Source organism: Montipora capricornis, chromosome 1, assembly GCF_036669925.1.
Source record: "Montipora capricornis isolate CH-2021 chromosome 1, ASM3666992v2, whole genome shotgun sequence".
NCBI classification, from domain to species: Eukaryota; Metazoa; Cnidaria; class Anthozoa; order Scleractinia; family Acroporidae; genus Montipora; species Montipora capricornis.
In genome coordinates, this window is record NC_090883.1 from 33,635,048 (window position 1) to 33,655,881 (window position 20,834).

Genomic DNA, 20,834 nt, shown 5'->3' on the forward strand with positions numbered 1-20,834 from the left:
AATGAGAACATGCAAGCATGAATATGCCTGCATGCACTCTTTTTAATGAACAAAACAAACGACCAAGCCTCCTGAGTATTATCACATGATCGGTATTGGTAAAACAAAATTTAAAACCCGAAAAGGTCTTTATAATGTACCGGTCATTATTTAGGGGAGGGGGAGGGCTACTATGTTGGGGGAAGGGTCACAATTTTTTAGCCTCACTTCGGGGAGGGCCTTTTTTTTCAAAATGCCCTTGAGGGAAGGGCTACCATTTTTTAGCTCAAGTATTTACCTCAAGTCTTCAAACTCAGAATTCTCTTTATTTCAGCCAACTGTATCTGTTTTAATATGTAATTACACATGTAAACATGGAGCACTGTTTTACAAAAAGTCTCTATAAAGCATATCTGTTTCCTAAAACACATAACAACTGAATTTTTTCCTAGTGCAAAGTTCTTACAATTTCAAAACAGAACATGAGAGAAAGTCATCAGTAAACAGCACTGATAGAAACATTTAAACATGTACACTGTCACCAAAAGATAACCACGTTGTTGTCAGTTTTTTCGGAGCATTTTCTTGCCTATTAAACATTTTGATATCAAAGGCGGTTTAAAACAAAGGATACAGTCAGGCTAAAGCCTGAAGAAAAGAAAAGAAAACCAAGCAAAAGGAACCAGGAAAAACGCAAATATTCGAAATTTAGTCTGAAAGATGATCGAGGTATGGCATGGACTCTGAGGAATTATTCCAATATGGACCATAATCTTCAATATCTGACGAAGATGCCTCTCCTGGTTTGTGCAGTACAGAAACGCTGCAGACATCATCATCACTTTCGTCTTGTTCCTCACTCCAGGCAACATCATCATCATCTTCATCATCCTTGTTCTTATCGTCGACGAGGGAGCAATTAGTTGCTTCACCTCTTTCCTTGCCTAGTAAGCCTGCGAGGTAGTCCTTCGCGTCACTCCTTAACTGAGATGTGACATTTTGGGATACCAATAATTCTGCCCATTTCTCTTCTCTTTGTTTTAAATTTAAGACGATCTCTTTGTGTATGTCACCTTTTTCGCAAAGAGAGTCCTTATATAAGCCAGGAGCGATCTTTTGCAAAACCGCTGACGTCCTCTGAGAGGTACGAACAGCCTTACGTTTTGCAGCGCGGTGTTTATTCTGTTTTTTCGAACGAGATTTCCTCTTTAAGGGTGCATAATCAACCTGAAAGATATTTGAAGCTTTTTCTCCGAGCTCAGTGAGCTTGGATTTAGTCTTAGCTAGCTTGGTCTTAGCACAGAAATGACATCCTCGTTGAACCTGTGGGACGTTCTTCGGCCAGTTTTAATTTTTCCATTGGAGAGAACTGCTGATTCTAGATCTATCTTAACTTTTTCCTCAATTTGTTGCAAAGATTTTTCCGCCTCTTCGATTCGATTTAAGTTCATTTTTATAACGGTGTTATCGTGAGGTTTTAATGTGTGGTTCTTCCTCAGTAAGTAACCTGCAGTGGATGGGTTCTTTGCATTATCCAGTTGTTGGATTTTGGCCTTCAGCCTCTCAGCTTCTTGGTGGACCGTGTACTGGCGCCTTGCTTCCTTGTGGAAGGAAGAACCAACAGATACCGGCGAGAAAAGTGATACAGATCAAGATTACGACGAGAGTGACAACGAACGATGAAGACAGTGATAAGGACGATTATGACGACAATGATGTCGGCGACAATGATGGTCTACAAATCAGTGACATCTTGTGTACTACCAAATCTGATAGAACGTGCACGACATGGAAAGCAAGATATCTCTATTATTGATTAAAGTTTGACGTGCAAAAAGAAACATAGAATGTTATTTGTTAACAACCGTTCGACTATTTCGTCCTGGGGGAGGGTCACAATTTTATTAATGGACTAACAGGAGGGTCGGAGGTTTAAAACTCTCAAAAGGGAGGGCCACAACTTCTTGGCCGACTTTTTTCCTCATCCTAGTATATTATATGACAGAGTTACATACACGTTTTTTTGAAAATGCTTCAGTGGTGAAGCGGAAAGAAGCGGAAGCGGAAAGAAGCGGTTCCTATAAAAACTTCGGGTTCGAATCCAATCCACGGTATAACTTTTTTTATTTCCTTATTTTCTCTGCTACCACAAATCATGGGACACAGAATCTTAAATTAACGATAATATTAAATTCAAAGCAAATTAAGAATTAACGATAATCGTTCATTTAGAGAAGACATCACGTTGGAATAAGTATGTCTTTACTAAACGGTCAGTTTTCACTGCTATCTATTTATCTTACAATTTTATCTTATTCTTTCTAGTTATCAGTCTTCTTAATTTTAGATATATCATATTCCAATTTGTTCAAGCGTCACTTCTAAAGATCTATGTTGTAGTATACAAAACATCAAGTTAAAAGTAAAATGCGCTTTACCGTACGCTCATGGAGCGTCTAATTTATTCCGTTTGATCAGCGGTTTAACTTGTCTCCTTAGCACCCAGTTCGAACGGCTCAGGTTTGCCCGCCATGTTGTTTTGTCATTTGGCCGACTTACTGTTTCACCTGTAACCTGGAGAGGTTCAAGCATGTTCCGTAAGTCAGTTTTCAGATAACCATTTTTGTGTTACTTAAAGCATTATACAAGCCATACTTTTCCTTTCGTTTAGAAACCGTTAAAGGAATTGTTATGTGACAAATTTGTGATATCTTACAACTGTACTCGGACCGCGGTAAACTGTTCAAGCTTGAAGTTGTCGAGGAGTTAAGTCTTACATGCGTGTAATACTGAATAAATCCGCTTAACGCGTTTGTAGTTTGGACTTTATTCTGTCTTGTGCCAATTAATCTCTGTGGTTTTGGCGGCCACAATTTTGTTTGTTGCTCGTAGGCTTTCTCTTGGCCTGATTGAAGATCAATGTTCTTTGTCTTGTTTGTCCAAATTTTCATTCTACTGTCAGATTTTATCAAAGTACAACCGGTATGCCAGCGTAACGGTTCATTGCTTCTGATTTAAGGTGTTTGCAGGATACTGTTGCAGTCTCTTGATATAAATCTTTTGGAATCCCAAACCATAATAGGAGCCTATCTGCTCATGTCTTTCTCATCATAGATGCTGTAGATGCTGAGCATTTACTTGATCAGTAATGATCATATATCATTTTGTTCATTGATTCATTCATCACGAGAACACTTGAATCCACAAATGACCAGCTCCCAAAGACAGTGGCGTCATGGCTCAGTTGGTTAGAGTGTCACACCGGTATCAAAAGGTCATGGGTTCAGACCCCGTTGATGTCCTGAAATTTTCAGGCTTCTCTATGCAATTGCTAAGATTGCATTCATAACTGTGAGGATCATAACTTCACTTGAGTTTTTACTTAACAGCCTAAGAATTGTTCTCTTGTTGGATGTACATTGTATTTCTGCTGAAAAAAGCAAATAAGAAAACTTTAAGGACTTTTAACTTTTACGGAAGATGAATGTGAGTTTAACTCGAGTGTTTTTGGTTTTAAAGAAATTTACATTTAACAGACAACTGGGGACTTTTGAAACAACTATTTTTCAGCATGTCACATGCAAAGCGAACCAAGAAAAAAGAAATCAGAGTTCCTTTAGTAAGAGTCCTACCTACAATCCTCTGATAACTAATTGATTGAATATTCATCCTAACACCTACATGTAAAAGAGAAAAAGATATTTAATAACAAGAATCCAGATTTTATTTTTATAAATAAGTATTATTTTATTATTGTAAATAATGGTATTTAATGGTATTTCAATAATAATGGTAATAGTAATAATAATAATTATTATTATTATAATGATTATAATTATTATCATGATTCTTATCTTTATTTTTAAAGGAGAACTGAATGCAAAAAATAAGCATTTTTTATTTATGCTTTAAACCATTCACAATAATCTTTTCAACTTTTTTCTGGCATATTCATCATTTTTCCACATGAAAAAATGTTTTTATTGCAATTTTGGGCCATCAGCATTGCGGCTCAGACTGGAAGGATCAACGGTTATTTTTGCAGCTTATGTTGTATGATATGGGGAAGACATGCGAGAACGCCGCCTTATAGAAGCAGTATTTAGATTGATGTTTGTTGTTAATACTGAGTCCACGAAGAAACAACAAAGAAACAGAAAATATCCACAGTAGTACTTGTGTTTACCTTGTTTCTCTTGATTGTGCAATCTCTGTTTCCCATATCATACGTCACAGCAGGAGGCTGATTTAGTTTTTTAGCCCGCACTTAAAATGTTGAAAAAGTGGGAAAAGCCCATTTTCAAACGTAATTTTCTCGCAAAAAAACAGGGATCAAGAAGAAATAACTCCACAAACTTAACTTCAGTTATGTTAGGCTTTCCTAAAAAATGTTGGAAAAATTGTCGATTTTGTCCTTCAGTTTTCCTTTAATGGTGGTCTGAGCTGGTATGTCATAAGAGAAGCATGCCTGTCATTTATAGTTATTGAAACTCTAGCCTCACAATATCTGAGTAAGGTGATAGGTAATAATGTGTAAACTTACCGACTTGTGGTGCAGGGCACAGGCATGGGGTGAGGCACCATATGGTGGTGCCTTGAAAAATGCTTGTCAGCAGACCTTTCAGCTCTCCCTTTCTGGCTATGGGAACTTCTAGCTTAGAAAAAAAGATTGTCTCCTCAGGTGCTTAGGCAAGATTGGACATTCTTGTGGCATATGAACATGATCCATTTTGGTAAAGGAATTCATAGAATTTACCAACTTCTAGAAAAAAATTATCTTAATAATTTCAAATTAATTGACATATGATTATCTAAATCTCTGCTTACTAATCCAAAACAATTAATTATAAAATTGTGTAACATGGTTTTCTCTCCATTGGTTGTAGAGTCTTAAATTTAATTTGCTTTGCTTAATCCATATGATATCATATAATAATAACAATTATATAGATAAATGTTGATAATATTTATGAGGAAACCTACCAAAGATATGAAGGTGGTGCGCCAAGCTGTCTGCTTTTGAGGATACTATGGTAGATTAGGATTTTATGAATTTCCAGTTTTGTTCTAGCTGAACTTATGATTTCTTTGCGACATCTTTATGACACCTTTTTTTCAAAATCTCCAGAAAAATTCATCATTTTCATTGTAAAAGATCGTTGCATGAAAGTTTCATAATATCATTTTAGTTATAGCTAGTGTATGCATATTTTAACAGCATCATGGTTCCTGCCAAGACACATTTCTACATTGAAATTTTATATTTACAGTTATTGCTATAAATAAATTATATGCTTTGCATGACAATTAAAATAAATATAAATGTTTAAATACTGGTATCTTGGTTATATTTTATGGATATTTTAACGGCATCATGGTCAGAGTAGTAGACACTAATTACAGTATTCTCTATGATGTCAAATTTTGTTGATTTTAAGTAAATTTGATCAAGTATGTTTCCTGATGAGACAAAAGTTGCATTTTGTACAAACTGTGAATAACCTAGAGATGTCATTAAAGATTTTAATGGTCTAATGCTATCATCATTTAAGTAATTGATGTTGAAATCACCAAGAATGATGTCAAATGGATAAGTGCCAAGGATATTTCGTAGATGACTTACGTACTCTATTATATTTGAGTTGTTCTTTCGGTAAAGAAAAAGCACTGTAAACTTGGGACACATAGTTGTTGATCTATTCATAATTATTACAAATTTCATTGCATTTGCTAGTGGAAAGTATTCATGTTCCTTAATTTCTATTGATCTGCTGGTACACAGTGCCAAACTCAAAAATCTATCAGTAGGATGATCTTGCCGGTAGAGAGTGAATGGTAAAAGATGAGATTTTATGTCAGTATCATTGCTATGAGGTACAAGTTGTGTTTCTGTCAATGCAATTAGATCACTATTCTTTATGTTTGCATCATATTTGATATCTACACTATGTTTTTTGAGTGATCGTATGTTTAAGAGACATATAGTGAGCGTTGCATTGTCCTTATATTTTTCATTAGTTCCTTTGCTTTTTGACATTTCTCGCAGTCTTTTGTATTCTTCATGTACCCGAGGATCTGCTTTCACATGTTTGCTGTTAATTTTTCCTAGAATATGAATACCATTTAAAGTGGTAGCTCGGCTCAGTGCAACATATACCTGACCATAATTGAATGATCTCTGTTTGACCAACTCAAAACTAATGACAAGACTGTTAAGTGACAATCCTTGTACTTTGTGGATGCTGACAGCATAAGCCAATGTCAAAGGGAATTGCATTCTCTGTATTTCGGGAGAAGAAGGCTTATTTGGATGTATTTTAATTTTTGCTAGGACAGGTTCTATAGGTACAACTCTATTCTGTCGCACAAAACTGTTAGTACTCTTTTGAATTAAACTGTTGCCAGCTTTGGCATCATCAAATTTTATATAGATGATGGTGGGTTTTTTATTATTTTGATTTACTTCAATTCTAACAACAGTTCCTAGTTGACCATTTATAAGTCTATCCGAAATATCAATGTTATTGGTTAACATAACTCTAGCAGTTTCCTTTATAGAAATATTAGCATCAAGTCCACCAGTTTCAGACCTGGGTCTAGCTAAAATTCTGTTAATAGCTTGTTGTGATACATTAACAGGGTACTGATCTGTGGCTTTAAGGTGGAACAACTGTGCAGGTATTTGGTGCAATTTCATTTCATTGTGTCGATTGACTGGATTATTTTCAGCCCAAATATGAAGAGCATCTGATGGGTAATTAACATCTGATAGATCAATAGATCTAGATTGGATGCACTTGATATCTTCTTCAGTTTGACTTGCTGTGCGAAACCTATTCAAAAGTTCAGCAAATGGTTGGTCATTCTTTTGTCTCATTATATCAACAAGCTCTATCATTGTGAATAGGTGCCATGGGTGGTACAGGTTAAACACATCATTTTTGTAATTTGCAAAGACAGGTTTCCTGCGTATTGGTGGAAGTTGATACATATCACCAATAACAAGAATGCTAATGCCTCCAAACAAGTGTGCATTTGATGTGCCAAAAATTTCTGTTAGTCTTTGATGGATATGAAGCAAAGTAGTGTTGGCAACCATAGAAATTTCATCTATTATGATCAACTTCAGGTCAGCTAGCGACATTCTCATCTGTGTTTTCTTTTCGTCACACATTGCACGTAAATTATCACCTGTTTCTTTGGGAATTGCTAACGCAGTGTTTATTGTTGTCCCATCTATGTTAATAGCAGCAACCCCAGTAGGTGCCATTAAAAGAACTGTAGGTAATTCAGGATTCATAGGAGGATGTCTAAAAGTCTTTGTGACAGTGTGGTAGATTGTTTGGATCAAGTGACTTTTACCAGCACCTGCTCCACCAGTTATAAATAAATATATTGGTTTTACTTCTTCGGGTTTTAGACTATTCATGTTTTTCACTTTACTTCTACACCAGGCAAGAATTATATCATAAGCATAGCGCTGTCTTTTGTTCAATGATCTAACACATTCCCGTAGCTCATCATCACTTATTTCTGTTGGCTGGTTGTACATTGTTATTCCTACGTTTGAATTATTCTCACTTTCTGACGATGAAACAAGATGTGTGGGTAATTGTTCATTAAACGACTCATTTGGTACTGAATCACCTTGCTCTTCAGATTGTAAATCTGCATTTTCTTGGTCATTCATAGAATCATAGCTGTAGTCGGTGGTATTGCCCTGGTTATTTCTAACAAATTCAAGTGCTTCTGTAACAGCATCAGCATCAGGCTCAAAATTCTCTCTGTTTCGTTCCACTACAGCTTGTACCTTATGCTCATAGAATTTCGAAGCATATGTTTGATCACTTCCTAGAAGACTTCTTTCATCTCTCCATGGGAAGTACAGGATCAGGAGATGATGAAAATACAATTCAGGTTCTTTTGTTTTGTTTGGCTTGTGATATCTTATTACAGCTTTGACTTTTCTACACTTCATAATTTCATTCGTCTTCATTAGTGTTATTTTGTTGGGAAGAAATGTATCTGGATCACAATCGTGGTGTAATTCAATGGCATCGTCAGTTAAAACCTCAGGTTGAGCATCACCTGTTTCTTGGCAGTCCTTTCTGTATTCTTTATAATAGTATGCAGCAAACTCTGCCAGACTTAGCCTATCTACAGAGGGAATACACTGTGGTCTTAAAGTGTATCGCTCAATAATATTAGATTTAAAGATGTCAGTACTTTCATTATCCAGTTCATCAAGTTCTTCTGCTGATTTTGCAATACGTACCCTTTTTTCTGGTGGGTCAGTACTAACAAAAACTGTTGCAGGAAATATTTTTCGTAACCATAGTTCAGGCATGCATCTGTAAACACATTCTTGTGAACTAACTTCTCTAGTAGAAAGAAAAGCAGCACCAATTCTCTTTAAGCTATCCCTGACACTCAAGTTTTCGTTCTTAGCTTCCTTTGCAGCATTCATAATTGCCTGTGAACATTCAGTCTCATCCTTGGTAAAATATGAGCACACATAAGTTATGCACTTGTAGTGGTTAAATACAGGTTGCAAGTCAACATTTGCTCTAAAACCCTTAATACCAGCAATAAAATAATTATTAATGAAACAGCTGTCTATTGGTCTTTTTAGGTGCAGCTCATAGTTTGAGTCAGGTGAAATGGATAAAGCCCAGTAATATTGTTCTTCAGTTATGTTTACAGATTTGAAAATATCAGCTTCTGTTAAAGTAGGATCATAGTTTGCCTTACTGGGATTTAACACCTCATCTATTTTTTCTTTAATTAGTCTAAGGATTTCTTTTTGTCTGTCTATCGTACTTGTCTTTACTTCTGGATCTAAATCATCAGAAAGAGGTTCAGCCACAATAGTTTTGTTAGTAAAGAAGTGCCCAAAATTAAATCTACATTTCATGTTTTTGTATTTTCTACAGGTCTTTGAATGACTGTGCTTTTGATAGGTTTTTACAATCTCATGTAACTCAGAGTCTTCATTTTGATCAGGAAGGCATGCCTGCACATGTTCATCTATGAAATAGATATATGCTTCCTTAGTATCATGTGTTAGTTTAGGGCAATCTGATGTCCATATTAACGCATGTAAATGAGGTGAGCCTCTCATCTGAAACTCAATGCGGAGTGCATAGTATACTATTTTACCAATTGGGTTTGTATTACTTAGCAGAATTTCAGTGAAGAATGTTTCAACTCTATATTGAAAGTGCTTAGCAACAACAACAGGATTTACATTGAGCATTGAACATCTTTCATTATAAGACAAAGCATCAACTTGTTCATTCGTGAGATTTTTGCCTTGTGTTCTTGCAATAATCTGAAAAAGTTCAGGCCACCTAAGGTCAGCACAGGATAATGTCATAAACCACGTTGGTATCCCAAGCTGTTTTACCATAGCTACTACTTCATACATAAATTTTTGCCAATAAGGTGGTGTTCCTGGAATTTGTCTCAAAAATAAATAAGCCTGATCTTGACAAATGAGACTTTGTAAACTGTGCATATTATTTGATCTTACTTGAGAAGCAGTAATGGGCTGCCCATGCATTTTTTTCAAAGCAATATTGATGCTATCTGATACTTTCTTCTGTTCTATGATGAACTGAGCAAAGAAGAGATATTCAGGATTGGTAGCAAATCTACCACTATGATGTAAAAGTCTTGCATTGAAGTACTTAACTGGTGACAACGTTATTTTTCGGTTGACGGAGTACCCATACTTTCCTTTTGGAAACAAAACAGGAAATGCTAGTTCTTCACATTGTTTGTCTGCCATGAAGGAAACTGGATGTTTACTTTCTCCAGGAGCAATAGCATACACTTCGTTTCCTTGAGACGATACATCATTTTGCTCAACACTTACAGGATAATCAGGTATTACAGACTGTAAGCAAGTCTCACTTGTTGGTGCTCGAAATTCATTTAAAGGATCATCATTTTCTTCATCTGCAAATGTGCTGTCTTTCCTACTATTTTTATTGTTTGATAAACTGTCATCACTTATGCCAGATCCACTGGAGTGGTTGTCATTATTCAAAATTGAATCTTCTAAACTAACATCATTTTGCTGTAATACTGTAAGATGCCTATCTATTTTGTTCATATCTATACATATATTATCATACAAAGGATTATTCATTTTGAGCCACATCAGAGCATTTAATATCAGTTGAGGTCGCACAGCTTGAAAATAAACATGGCCCCTAAACTCCATCTTTCTCTTCAGTTTCAACAGGATTATACCTGACCTTTCAGGAGGACGTGGCAATGTTCTACATGTTTGATCACATTCAACTGGTACATTGCATATTGCTCCTTTAATCTTCCTCTGTTGGCCTTTAGGCATTACCACTATCTTTTCAAAAACTATCCTCTGTGCTATTAATATTTGTTCAAGTTTTTCTAGTACTGAGAGTTCTGGTGGTGTTTCATCAACTTCCAGTTTATTACATACAGCTTGACATGGTTTTTGTCCTTTTGAAACTTTCGCATGGCATGTTCTACAAATGTATTGTTTGTCATCAAATGACTTTATCTCAGTGAAAAGATGGTGTACACTATATTTATTCTCTTTAAGTAACATAACTGTTTTTCTATATAGTATTCTATGACAAACTGAACATATGTAATATGGCCCCTCTGTGATCTTATTCTGAAATACTGAAATGTAGTGATCCAAACTATGCTGAACATTTTTTTTCCTAGAATTTTTTGCTGCATCACTTATACGCTTAATTACTTTTTGCTTTTTTATTGGATCCATTCTGCAATATTCCTCTTTTCTATTGTTCAAGTGTTGTGCCTTAACCAGTGGTTCCATTGCATTATACTTCCGCTTTTTATTTTTAGTTATCAGATCTTTTTTTACAGGATCTAGTTTATACCACTCTGCTCTGTCAAACAAGAGTTTTTCCTTTACTGCAGGATCTAGTGATTTATACCACTCTGCTCTTTGAGACAACACTTTTTCTTTTTCTGCAGGATCTAGTGATCTGTACTTCTGTACTTTTTCTGACAAAAGTTTTTCTTTTTCTGTACAATCTAATGATTTGTACCACTCTGCTCTCTCAGACAAGAGTTTTTCTTTTTCTGCAGAATCTAATGATTTGTACCATTCTGCTTTGTTAATTAAGTATTTTCGTTTGGCACTAGGTTCCATTTTTGCATAATCTTCTCTTCGCTTCTCAGCAAGTGATCTTTTGTGCAGATTAGATTTGTGCTTCCTTAATACCTTTTCTTTTAAAGTTCTTGGCAAATTACTGTAACAGTTTAGAAATCTGATAATGTATGCTACCTTTGAATCATTAGTTGTATTAATTTTTTTAACAGTGTTAGCAAAAGCTTGAAGGAGGTGGTTGTTGTCATTGACAGTTTGAAATTCATCTAGTGTTCCGTCACTATCGAATATTGCTAAGTAGTACTTAGTACTTTTACCCTTAGAATTGTGCTGAAATATACAACTTACACAGTAATTTGAGAAACATATCATAAATCCAGTATTGCCACTTGTGTTATTCAAAATAAAGTTTTCGAGGAGCAGTTTGCTACTGCTGGATGCACAACTAAATATGCCTTCTTTCTGTGTTGTAAAGACAATATCAACAGTTGTATCATATATTTGAAGTTTATTTGGAAATTTTCTTAAACAGCAATTTCCATCAGGACATGCAAATTGTTTCTGATAAAACTCATTTCCATGGTCAATAATTGCATCTAGAGTTTGTGAATTCCAGTAAGTGCATGCCTTAATCACTGAAAAACAAATGCAATAAAATGATAAAGCACAACATCTTTTTATGAAAGACTCGTCATCATTCCTTACTAAAATATGCACCATTGCTCCATCATCATCAGCAAGTTCTGATTGAGTGGTTTCACTGTACTCATTGACTGGGTGATTCTTCTCCTTTTCTAGTCTTGTTATTTCAACACCAATCAACTCAAACAAAGTATTTGAATTTTCATACAGAATTTGCAAATAACATATGACATCATGTATACTTTGTGCTTCTAATAACACACATGTTCCTTGAGAATGAGGCATACCTAACGCATCTCTAGCATGTGAATCAAATATTTTAAATTTACCATCTGGAGTACAGTACATAGAAACAGTACTACACTCAATTGTTAAAAGAAACGATTGGTAGTTTTGTCTTACTAATGTCAGCAAAGCATCAACCAAAGGCATACAGAAACTTAAATCATGTATAATGGATCTGCCATTTACAGTACCACTATAACTTGAACTGTACTGAAGCTGATAATCTGTATTAAACACATTCAGCACTTCCGGCAACTCAGTCAATAACAGGAAAGTTTGTCTGGACAGTCTAGATAATCCAGAATACAATTCATTACCAATGTTCATAATGTTAACCAAATCCATTGATGAGCTAATACTTCTCCTGTAATTATAAATCAGTGAAGTAAGAGACATTGCTACACACTGAGTACCTGCACTTTCGCCAAACACTTCCACATTGCCTTGACTATAAGGCGCTTGAATAGTTCTGGTATGATCAATGGGCCCAGGGTTTTTCTCAATATCATTAGACAGCTTGAACTCTGTATGATTCATTATATGGTCAACGTCCTTATAAACAGATTTTACAGAAGTGTAGTTACACTTAACTTTCACTCTTCGGCCACAAGTTCGAGGTTTTTTCCTTTGATGTGCTGTACACCATTTCCTTTTCATACTCCTCTTCTTGACAGCAGACCTTGGTCTTACAAACATATAGTCTAACTTACGATAAAGTACACTCAACTTGGTAAATAAATGCATGGCAGAAGATTTCGGTACGTTCTTTTTAATATATTTTCGAACAAATTTCCTGAAATGTCTGCTCTTATGCAAGGCTCGTGATAACTGCTTCACTGGAATTCTGCTTGGTTCTCGATCCCTTTGGTGACGCCTTCTTACAGATTTACAATAAACAAACTTAGCATAGCGAGATCGAAATTGCAAGTCATCTACTGATTCTTTATTATCAAGATCCACAATAACACATGGCTGAGCCTCATTCTCAAATATGTTCTCCTGCAAGGCTCCTTTTAGCTGTTTCGCTGAAACACTGCTTACTTCTCCATCCCTGAGAACAACATGGCGACATCCTTTTAAACATTTACAATAATTCAACTTAGCACAACAAGATTGAAGTTGCCAGTCTTTTATTGATTCTTTATTCTCGACATTCACAACAACAGATACCGATGATTCTTTCTCAAATTGGCCACAGTCATTGCAAGCATTCACAATAGCTTCATTCAAGCACAAAACGCTACACCAAGTATGGTAAAAAATGCTAACAACAGCACTAGTGAGGATAATTGCAAACGATACAAGTAATTGCACATAAAATAGCGTTACAGCTCCAAATACAAAGGGATTCAGTAACAGCAGAAAACAAAAAGCCATGATAATACAAATAGACAGAAAATTCACCTTTTTCAGAAATTTAACTAAATGCATCCGGCTAGGCGTACATCTCTGCGACTCGATACCGCTAGCACTAACTTTAAGATCAGTAACTTTCTTCTTCAGGAAACTTTCACAGTTCTGTGCTTCTCTCCTTTGGCATTTGATTTCAGTGCAGTTCATATCATGATTTTCACATATTTGTTCATTTAGTACACATTTGTTCTCAACATATAAACTTTCTTTCAGTTTGCGGACCAACCCCGGCCAAAACAATCGCTCAACAGCATCTTTTAGTGTGGGTCTACCGCAAACGGCGTGTGCATAAGTGAGTTGTTTGAGCGTTCCGAGGAAGAAGCTTAATACAACAAAAAGCAATATGCTCACAAACGACATACTGTCATGGGCTACACACTTCGCCACAACTTGATCGCGAAAACAAATAATATTTGGTATGATCACACTCAATCATATGGTTTTGCCTGTCAATAAAAGGCATTATTATACTTAGGATCGAAATTCTCCAATCACAATTAGCTATTTTAACAACTTGTTTCCTCAGAAGGACGTCTCTGAAGCTGCCCAATCAAAACATGACGACTTCCATCCACTTAGTGCTATAAATTCACACAAACCACCAACGCTAGGTTTCCTTCGTTTATTTCAGGAGGGGTTAGATGATATCTGTCTATCGTTAGAATCTCTCGACTCCTGTCTCGTGTTGCTATCGCACACCCACTAAAATTCGCACATTCCTGGTCGTTTTATTCCTACTCGTTTAGAACCAAACAACTACCTCCTAAATGTCAACACCAGTAAATGATCACGCAAACGAAGCCAATGGCGAGAAATAATATTTCAACTGAATAGCTTGAAATAAAATTTGCGCGAAATCTCTCTCTTTAAAAAAGTTAAAGAAATATAAGGGCCGTTTAAACGAGAGAAAGTAACACGCGAACAGCCCATATAAATGGTACAAAATCTACGTTCACAGCTTTCTCAAGCCCCGGCTTATCCTGGCCTGGGAGTTTATACTCGTATAAATAGTTCCTTTCGTGTATTATGTACGCCTCGTCCAGAGTAAGCCGCGGCTTATTTTCTCTCGTATAAACGACCCTATTGTTGTTTTCTCAAGTTAACAATAACTTCATTTTACGCAAGAGTGACTATACTGAAATCTTTTTCTGACCTTAATTAAAAACAATCGCCAGCTGTAATCATTTGCCAGAACGATCATGCCTACAAATTCCTGTCATCTTTATTTAATGCGTATTAAATTTCAACTCACTTATGCAAATTAGTTAAACTCGAATACTACACAGCACAATGAATCACAACAGTTGAAACATCTCACAAAAACCTTTTCCAGCATGAAATTTATTGAAACTAACAAAATATTTGCCATTGGAGACAAAAAACCCCTTCTATTCCAATTCCGTGCGTGCAAACAAGAAACAATCCGTCTCACAAACCATACAATATCCAAATAAATATATTCTTCAGTTCAAGATTCAACTCTTTCCTAAAGAACCTTTTCCAAAGCACAAAATAGACAACAAGCTTTCTTTCTAATAATTCTTCACTGTCACATTTTCAATTATTTTTTTACCTGAAAACTGTACAGCTTGACTGCAAATTAAATGCAAATTGCCAGACAAATGCGATGCCACTTCCGTAAACACTGTGATACATTCAAGACATTCGATTCCTTTTACACCCATACTCAATTTCCCACTTGCTGTCAGTGTTCCACATACCAGTACAGTTTATGATTAGAAACAACACACACTTTCTCATATCCAACCGCAATTGTTCTCGAAGACCATCCATCGTCGCTTTTAAGATTCCAGATATTTATTTTCCCCGCCTGTTTCGTTATTCCAATTGACGTTCCATTCTTGATCTCATAAAGGTATATTTTTTCCACTAAAACGCCATCCCCGTTACCACGACTTTCGACGCCATTGCTGGTTAAATAATTACTGGGTTGCCTATGGCAAACCAGTTGGAATCTGTGTTTAGTTTCGTGTTTTTTTTATTTTTTTCCGTGTCGGTAAAAGTCTTGCCTGTCACTCCCCTGCTAAGTAGTGGCTTTGTGCATAGAGTCTTGTCTGTGTATTTTGTTAGGTTTGAGGGGGCTGGGGGAATACGTAAATTTCCTTGGTGCACACAGATGAACGTTTAATTATTAAACCCGCAATGGCGTCGAAAGTCGTGGTAACAGGGATGGCGTTTTAGTGGCAAAAATATACCTTTATGAGATCAAGAATGGAACGTCAATTGGAATAACGAAACAGGCGGGGAAAATAAATAACTGGAATCTTAAAAGCGACGAGGGATGGTCTTCGAGAACAATTGCGGTCGGTTATGAGAAAGTGTGTGTTGTTTCTAATCTTATTTTATAAACTGTGCTGGTATGTAGAACACTGACAGTAAGTGGGAAATTGAGTATGGGTGTAAAAGGAATCGAATGTCTTGAATGTATCACAGTGTTTACCGAAGTGGCATCTCATTTGTCTGGCAATTTGCATTTAATTTGCAGTCAAGCTGTACAGTTTTCAGGTAAAAAATAATTGAAAATGTGACAGTGAAGAATTATTGGAAAGAAAGGTTGTTGTCTATTTTGTGCTTTGGAAAAGGTTCTTTAGGAAAGAGTTCAATCTTGAACTGAAAAATATATTTATTTGCATATCGTATGGTTTGTGAGACGGATTGTTTCTTGTTTGCACGCACGGAATTGGAATAGAAAGGGTTTTTTTTGTCTCCAATAGCAAATATTTTGTTAGTTTCAATAAATTTCATGCTGGAAAAGGTTTTTGTGAGATGTTTCAACTGTTGTGATTCATTGTGCTGTGTAGTATTCGAGTTTAACTAATTTGCATAAGTGAGTTGAAATTTAATACGCATTAAATAAAGATGACAGGAATTTGTAGGCATGATCGTTCTGGCAAATGATTACAGCTGGCGATCGTTTTTAATTAAGGTCAGAAAAAGATTTCAGTATAGTCACTCTTGTGTAAAATGAAGTTATTGTTAACTTGAGAAAACAACAATAGGGTCGTTTATACGAGAGAAAATAAGCCGCGGCGTACATAATACGCGAAAGGAACTATTTATACGAGTATAAACTCCCAGGCCAGGATAAGCCGGGGCTTGAGAAAGCTGTGAACGTAGATTTTGCATCATTTATATGGGCTGTTCGCGTTTTATTTTCTCTCGTATAAACGGCCCTTATATGTCTTTAACTTTTTTAAAGAGAGAGATTTCGCGCAAATTTTATTTCAAGCTATTCAGTTGAAATATTATTTCTCGCCATTGGCTTCGTTTGCGTGATCATTTACTGGTGTTGACATTTAGGAGGTAGTTGTTTGGTTCTAAACGAGTAGGAATAAAACGACCAGGAATGAGCGAATTTTAGTGGGTGTGCGATAGCAACACGAGACAGGAGTCGAGAGATTCTAACGATAGACAGATATGAACTAACCCCTCCTGAAGTAACCGAAGGAAGGCAGGCGTTGGTGGTTTGTGTGAGTTTATAGCACTAAGTGGATGGAAGTCGTCATGTTTTGATTGGGCAGCTTCAGAGACGTCCTTCTGAGGAAACAAGTTGTTAAAATAGCTAATTGTGATTGGAGAATTTCGATCCTAAGTATAATAAGTATAATAATGCCTTTTATTGACAGGCAAAACCATATGATTGAGCGTGATCATACCAAATATCATTTGTTTGCGCGATCAAGTTGTGGCGAAGTGTGCAGCCCATGACAGTATGTCGTTTGTGAGCATATTGCTTTTTGTTGTATTAACCTTCTTCCTCGGAACGCTCAAACAACTCACTTATGCACACGCCGTTTGCGGTAGACCCACACTAAAAGATGCTGTTGAGCGATTGTTTTGGCCGGGGTTGGTCCGCAAACTGAAAGAAAGTTTATATGTTGAGAACAAATGTGTACTAAATGAACAAATATGTGAAAATCATGATATGAACTGCACTGAAAACCAAATGCCAAAGGAGAGAAGCACAGAACTGTGAAAGTTTCCTGAAGAAGAAAGTTCCTGATCTTAAAGTTAGTGCTAGCGGTATCGAGCTAGTCGCAGAGATGTACGCCTACCCGGATGCATTTAGTTAAATTTCTGAAAAAGGTGAATTTTCTGTCTATTTGTATTATCATGGCTTTTTGTTTTCTGCTGTTACTGAATCCCTTTGTATTTGGAGCTGTAACGCTACTTCATGTGCAATTACTTGTATCGTTTGCAATTATCCTCACTAGTGGTGTTGTTAGCATTTTTACTGGGTTGCCAAACCCAGTCGGAATCTCGCTTTCATTTCGTGGGTTTTTACTGGGTTGCTAAACCCAGTCGGAATCTGCGTAGCGTTTTTTCCGTGTCGGTAAAAGTCTTGCCTGTCACTCCCCTGCTTAGCGGTGTCTTTGTACATAGAGTCTACTGTGCGTATTTTGTTAGGTTTGAGGGGGCTGGGGTAATGCGTAGATTTCTCTGGTGCACACGGGAGGACATTTCATTATTAACCTGGAATGGCGTTGAAAGTCATTGTAACGCAAATGAGGTTTTAGTGCATCTTTAAACAAAATATGCCCTTATGGAGCTCAAGAATGGAACGTCAATTGGATAAACAACTTAGGCGATGAAAAATAAATACCTGGAAGTTAAAGTGACGAGTAATGGTCTTCGACAACAATTTCATTTTTCGCCGTTGGATATCAAGTAAGCTTTAGCTTGGTACTATATACAACTCTGAAGTCAAATGGCAATTCTTTTATGGATTTAACAAACACTGAAGGAATCGAACGCCTTGAATGCATCACTGTGTTTACTGAAGTCGCATCTAAGTTGTCCGGCAAGTTACATTCATTTTAAGACTCAACTCACCAAAGGTAAAAACAAATTGGAAATGTGACAGTGAAAACTTATTTGAATGAGAGCTTGTTGTTTCTTTTGTCTTTCATAATTTACCATCAAGGTTCTTTTGAAAAGGGTTTGATGTGAACTGTCAGAAATTAATTTAATTGCATATGCTTTGTGATTGTGTGTTTCGTTTGCACGCACGCAACTGAAATAGGAAGGGTTTTTTTGCCTCTTAATCGCAAATATGTTGTTTGTTTCAATAAATGTTTCGCTGGAAAAGATTTCTGTGAAATTTCCAGCTTTTGTAAACATATCATGTGTAATTTTCGAGCTTAACAAGTTTGCATACATGTGTTGAAATGTGATACGGGGAGAATTTTGTGGCAGCGCATAAGTCACGAAAATAAACAGGTCTGTTGGAAGCGTGTTTGAGTCCCAAAATCAGCAAAAAATTGTCGATGAATAATAAAGTAGCTGCTATTTCCAAAATGATGGAATTACCTGGTGATAAATAACCTCGTCTTGGAGAGTAGATTTTTGACTTTGTAGAAACAATGGTGGGCGATTGTGATCTTTCTTTTGAATTCGCTCATTTATTGTCAAACTTTATAACACTTGACAGAAAAAGAAACTTACGAAAACCCGGTATCTTGCCATCATTTGACACAGATGCTTCACTTTAGTAAACTTTAGTATTACAAAGCTGTCAGATGCTCAGAGGGCACGCTTAAACTTGTGGTAAAGAAGTTGTGAGGGAGCTTGAAAATTATCAACATGTCAGCCCAGAAGCGTATGTTTCTCACTTCCCATTTATTTTCTTCAATCTTTTTGGGTTCAGTACTTTGCTAGTAACCACATGTCTTCTCAGGCTATTCACCCAAGACTTCTACCATGGCACTACAATGATAGACAATACCAAAACAATATCGTGCACTGTTAGAGCTACATATTACGCAAGGACAACTTGAATCTCCTGGAAGACAACACACAGCTCAGTTGACATTTTATATGGAATAAATCGCTGTTACTTCACTACCAACGTAAGCAATGCGTGTCTATTTTTTCTAAAGAGGACAGGAATTTCTTCTTTCTACAAATGATTAATTAACAGGCCGGTAACCAGGTTTTTAACCCCAGAAAAGGATCTGTTTCGTCGTACGAATGTGTGAGGACCTGTGAGCCAAAGGGCCTCTGCTGGTAAGACTTCTGGGTGACCCTTTAAATGGTCTTCTTAATGACCCCCCAACTTGAAAAAAATTGTCTGGAACGGTGCACGTACCACAGGCAACCCAGTGTACCCTCACGGAGGGTCTAGTTAAACGTTCATCTGTGTGCACCAAGGAAATCTACGTATTCCCCCAGCCCCCTCAAACCTAACAAAATACACAGACAAGACTCTATGCAAAAAGCCATTACTTAGCAGGGTAGTGACAGGCAAGACTTTTACCGACACGGAAAAAAATAAAAAAAACACGAAACTAAACACAGATTCCAACTGGTTTGCCATAGGCAACCCAGTAAAAACCACGAAATCAACGCAGACCTCGACTGGTTTGCCATAGGCAACCCAGTAACTAGCACATAAATGATCTTATTAAAAGTTTTGGAAGTCAACGCTTCCTTAAAAAAATCCATTTCGGTCTTGTTTGATCGCGAGTTTGCTTCTGATCTGGGTTTGGTGAAAGTAGTGTGGTCGTTATAAGGCAGAGATTGACAGCAATAATCATTCTAAATAAGGACATGGCTTGGCACTCAATCACTTCATTAAACACGTCCAATGACCCGCACTAACCTCACTCTGCGAGCTAAAAACAACATTAGACGCGAAGGCGCCAGTCATGAAAGATCCAATCAGTGTGACAAAAAAAGTAGTGCGTCATTTTGAAAGTTAAAATAACTAATAAAATTGTTTTTTTAAAGTACGGTATGTTTGAACAAAATGCACCCCTGCCCCCTTCGGTCCGACTAATATTTGTATTTATATAATTTGTATCAACAAATCACCAAAAGATCAAATTCTTAGCAAACGCTAGATAAAAAAAAAAACATCAAATTAAGGGGGGCGTATTTATCGACTATTTGAGTAAGAGGGATATGCCTTAGACGCTTGTGGATCACTTGCGATATCTTTGTTTGTCGTGATCTTCAGTTCTAATGATCTCCTTACTGTCTTTTACTGTCTTTTACTGTCTTTTATTGTCTTTTACCAAATACCATCATTGACCTGTAGTAGTAACCTTCGCCTGCTGAAAGCAAATTTAAACTAGCCACCAAGGCATCAATTAAACATCGCCGACCTATTCTTAAAGGAAGAATTAAGTTTTTTTGTTCCAAAAACCGAATTGAGTTTCTCAATCATCGACTGAATGCCAATTACACTACATCAGGACACTAAGGTGGTTTCATACTAGCGAAGTAAGTAGACCTAAAGTTTGGTAGCAGCTCAAGTACACTTGAGAGCATGAACGCCTAGTTACCGTGATAAGCGTCGACATTAGAATTCAAAGTATGCTTGAAGCAATTGAAGTTGTCAATCAAGATACGTCGTAAAATT

The 20,834-nt window shown here is 36.5% G+C and overlaps 2 protein-coding genes across 2 annotated transcripts in view; both read right to left on the reverse strand.

The window, feature by feature from the left end:
- LOC138039827 (carbonyl reductase [NADPH] 1-like) overlaps positions 1-20,834 on the reverse strand; it is a 172,303-nt gene that overhangs the window by 92,574 nt on the left and 58,895 nt on the right. The gene's annotated exons all lie outside the window — the stretch shown is intronic.
- LOC138014510 (ATP-dependent DNA helicase PIF7-like) lies at positions 688-7,249 on the reverse strand. Its single transcript, XM_068861592.1, has 2 exons — positions 5,381-7,249; positions 688-1,206 (listed from the first exon to the last, which is right to left on the reverse strand). Exons 1-2 carry the CDS (start codon positions 7,247-7,249, stop codon positions 688-690), a joined length of 2,388 nt encoding a protein of 795 aa, XP_068717693.1.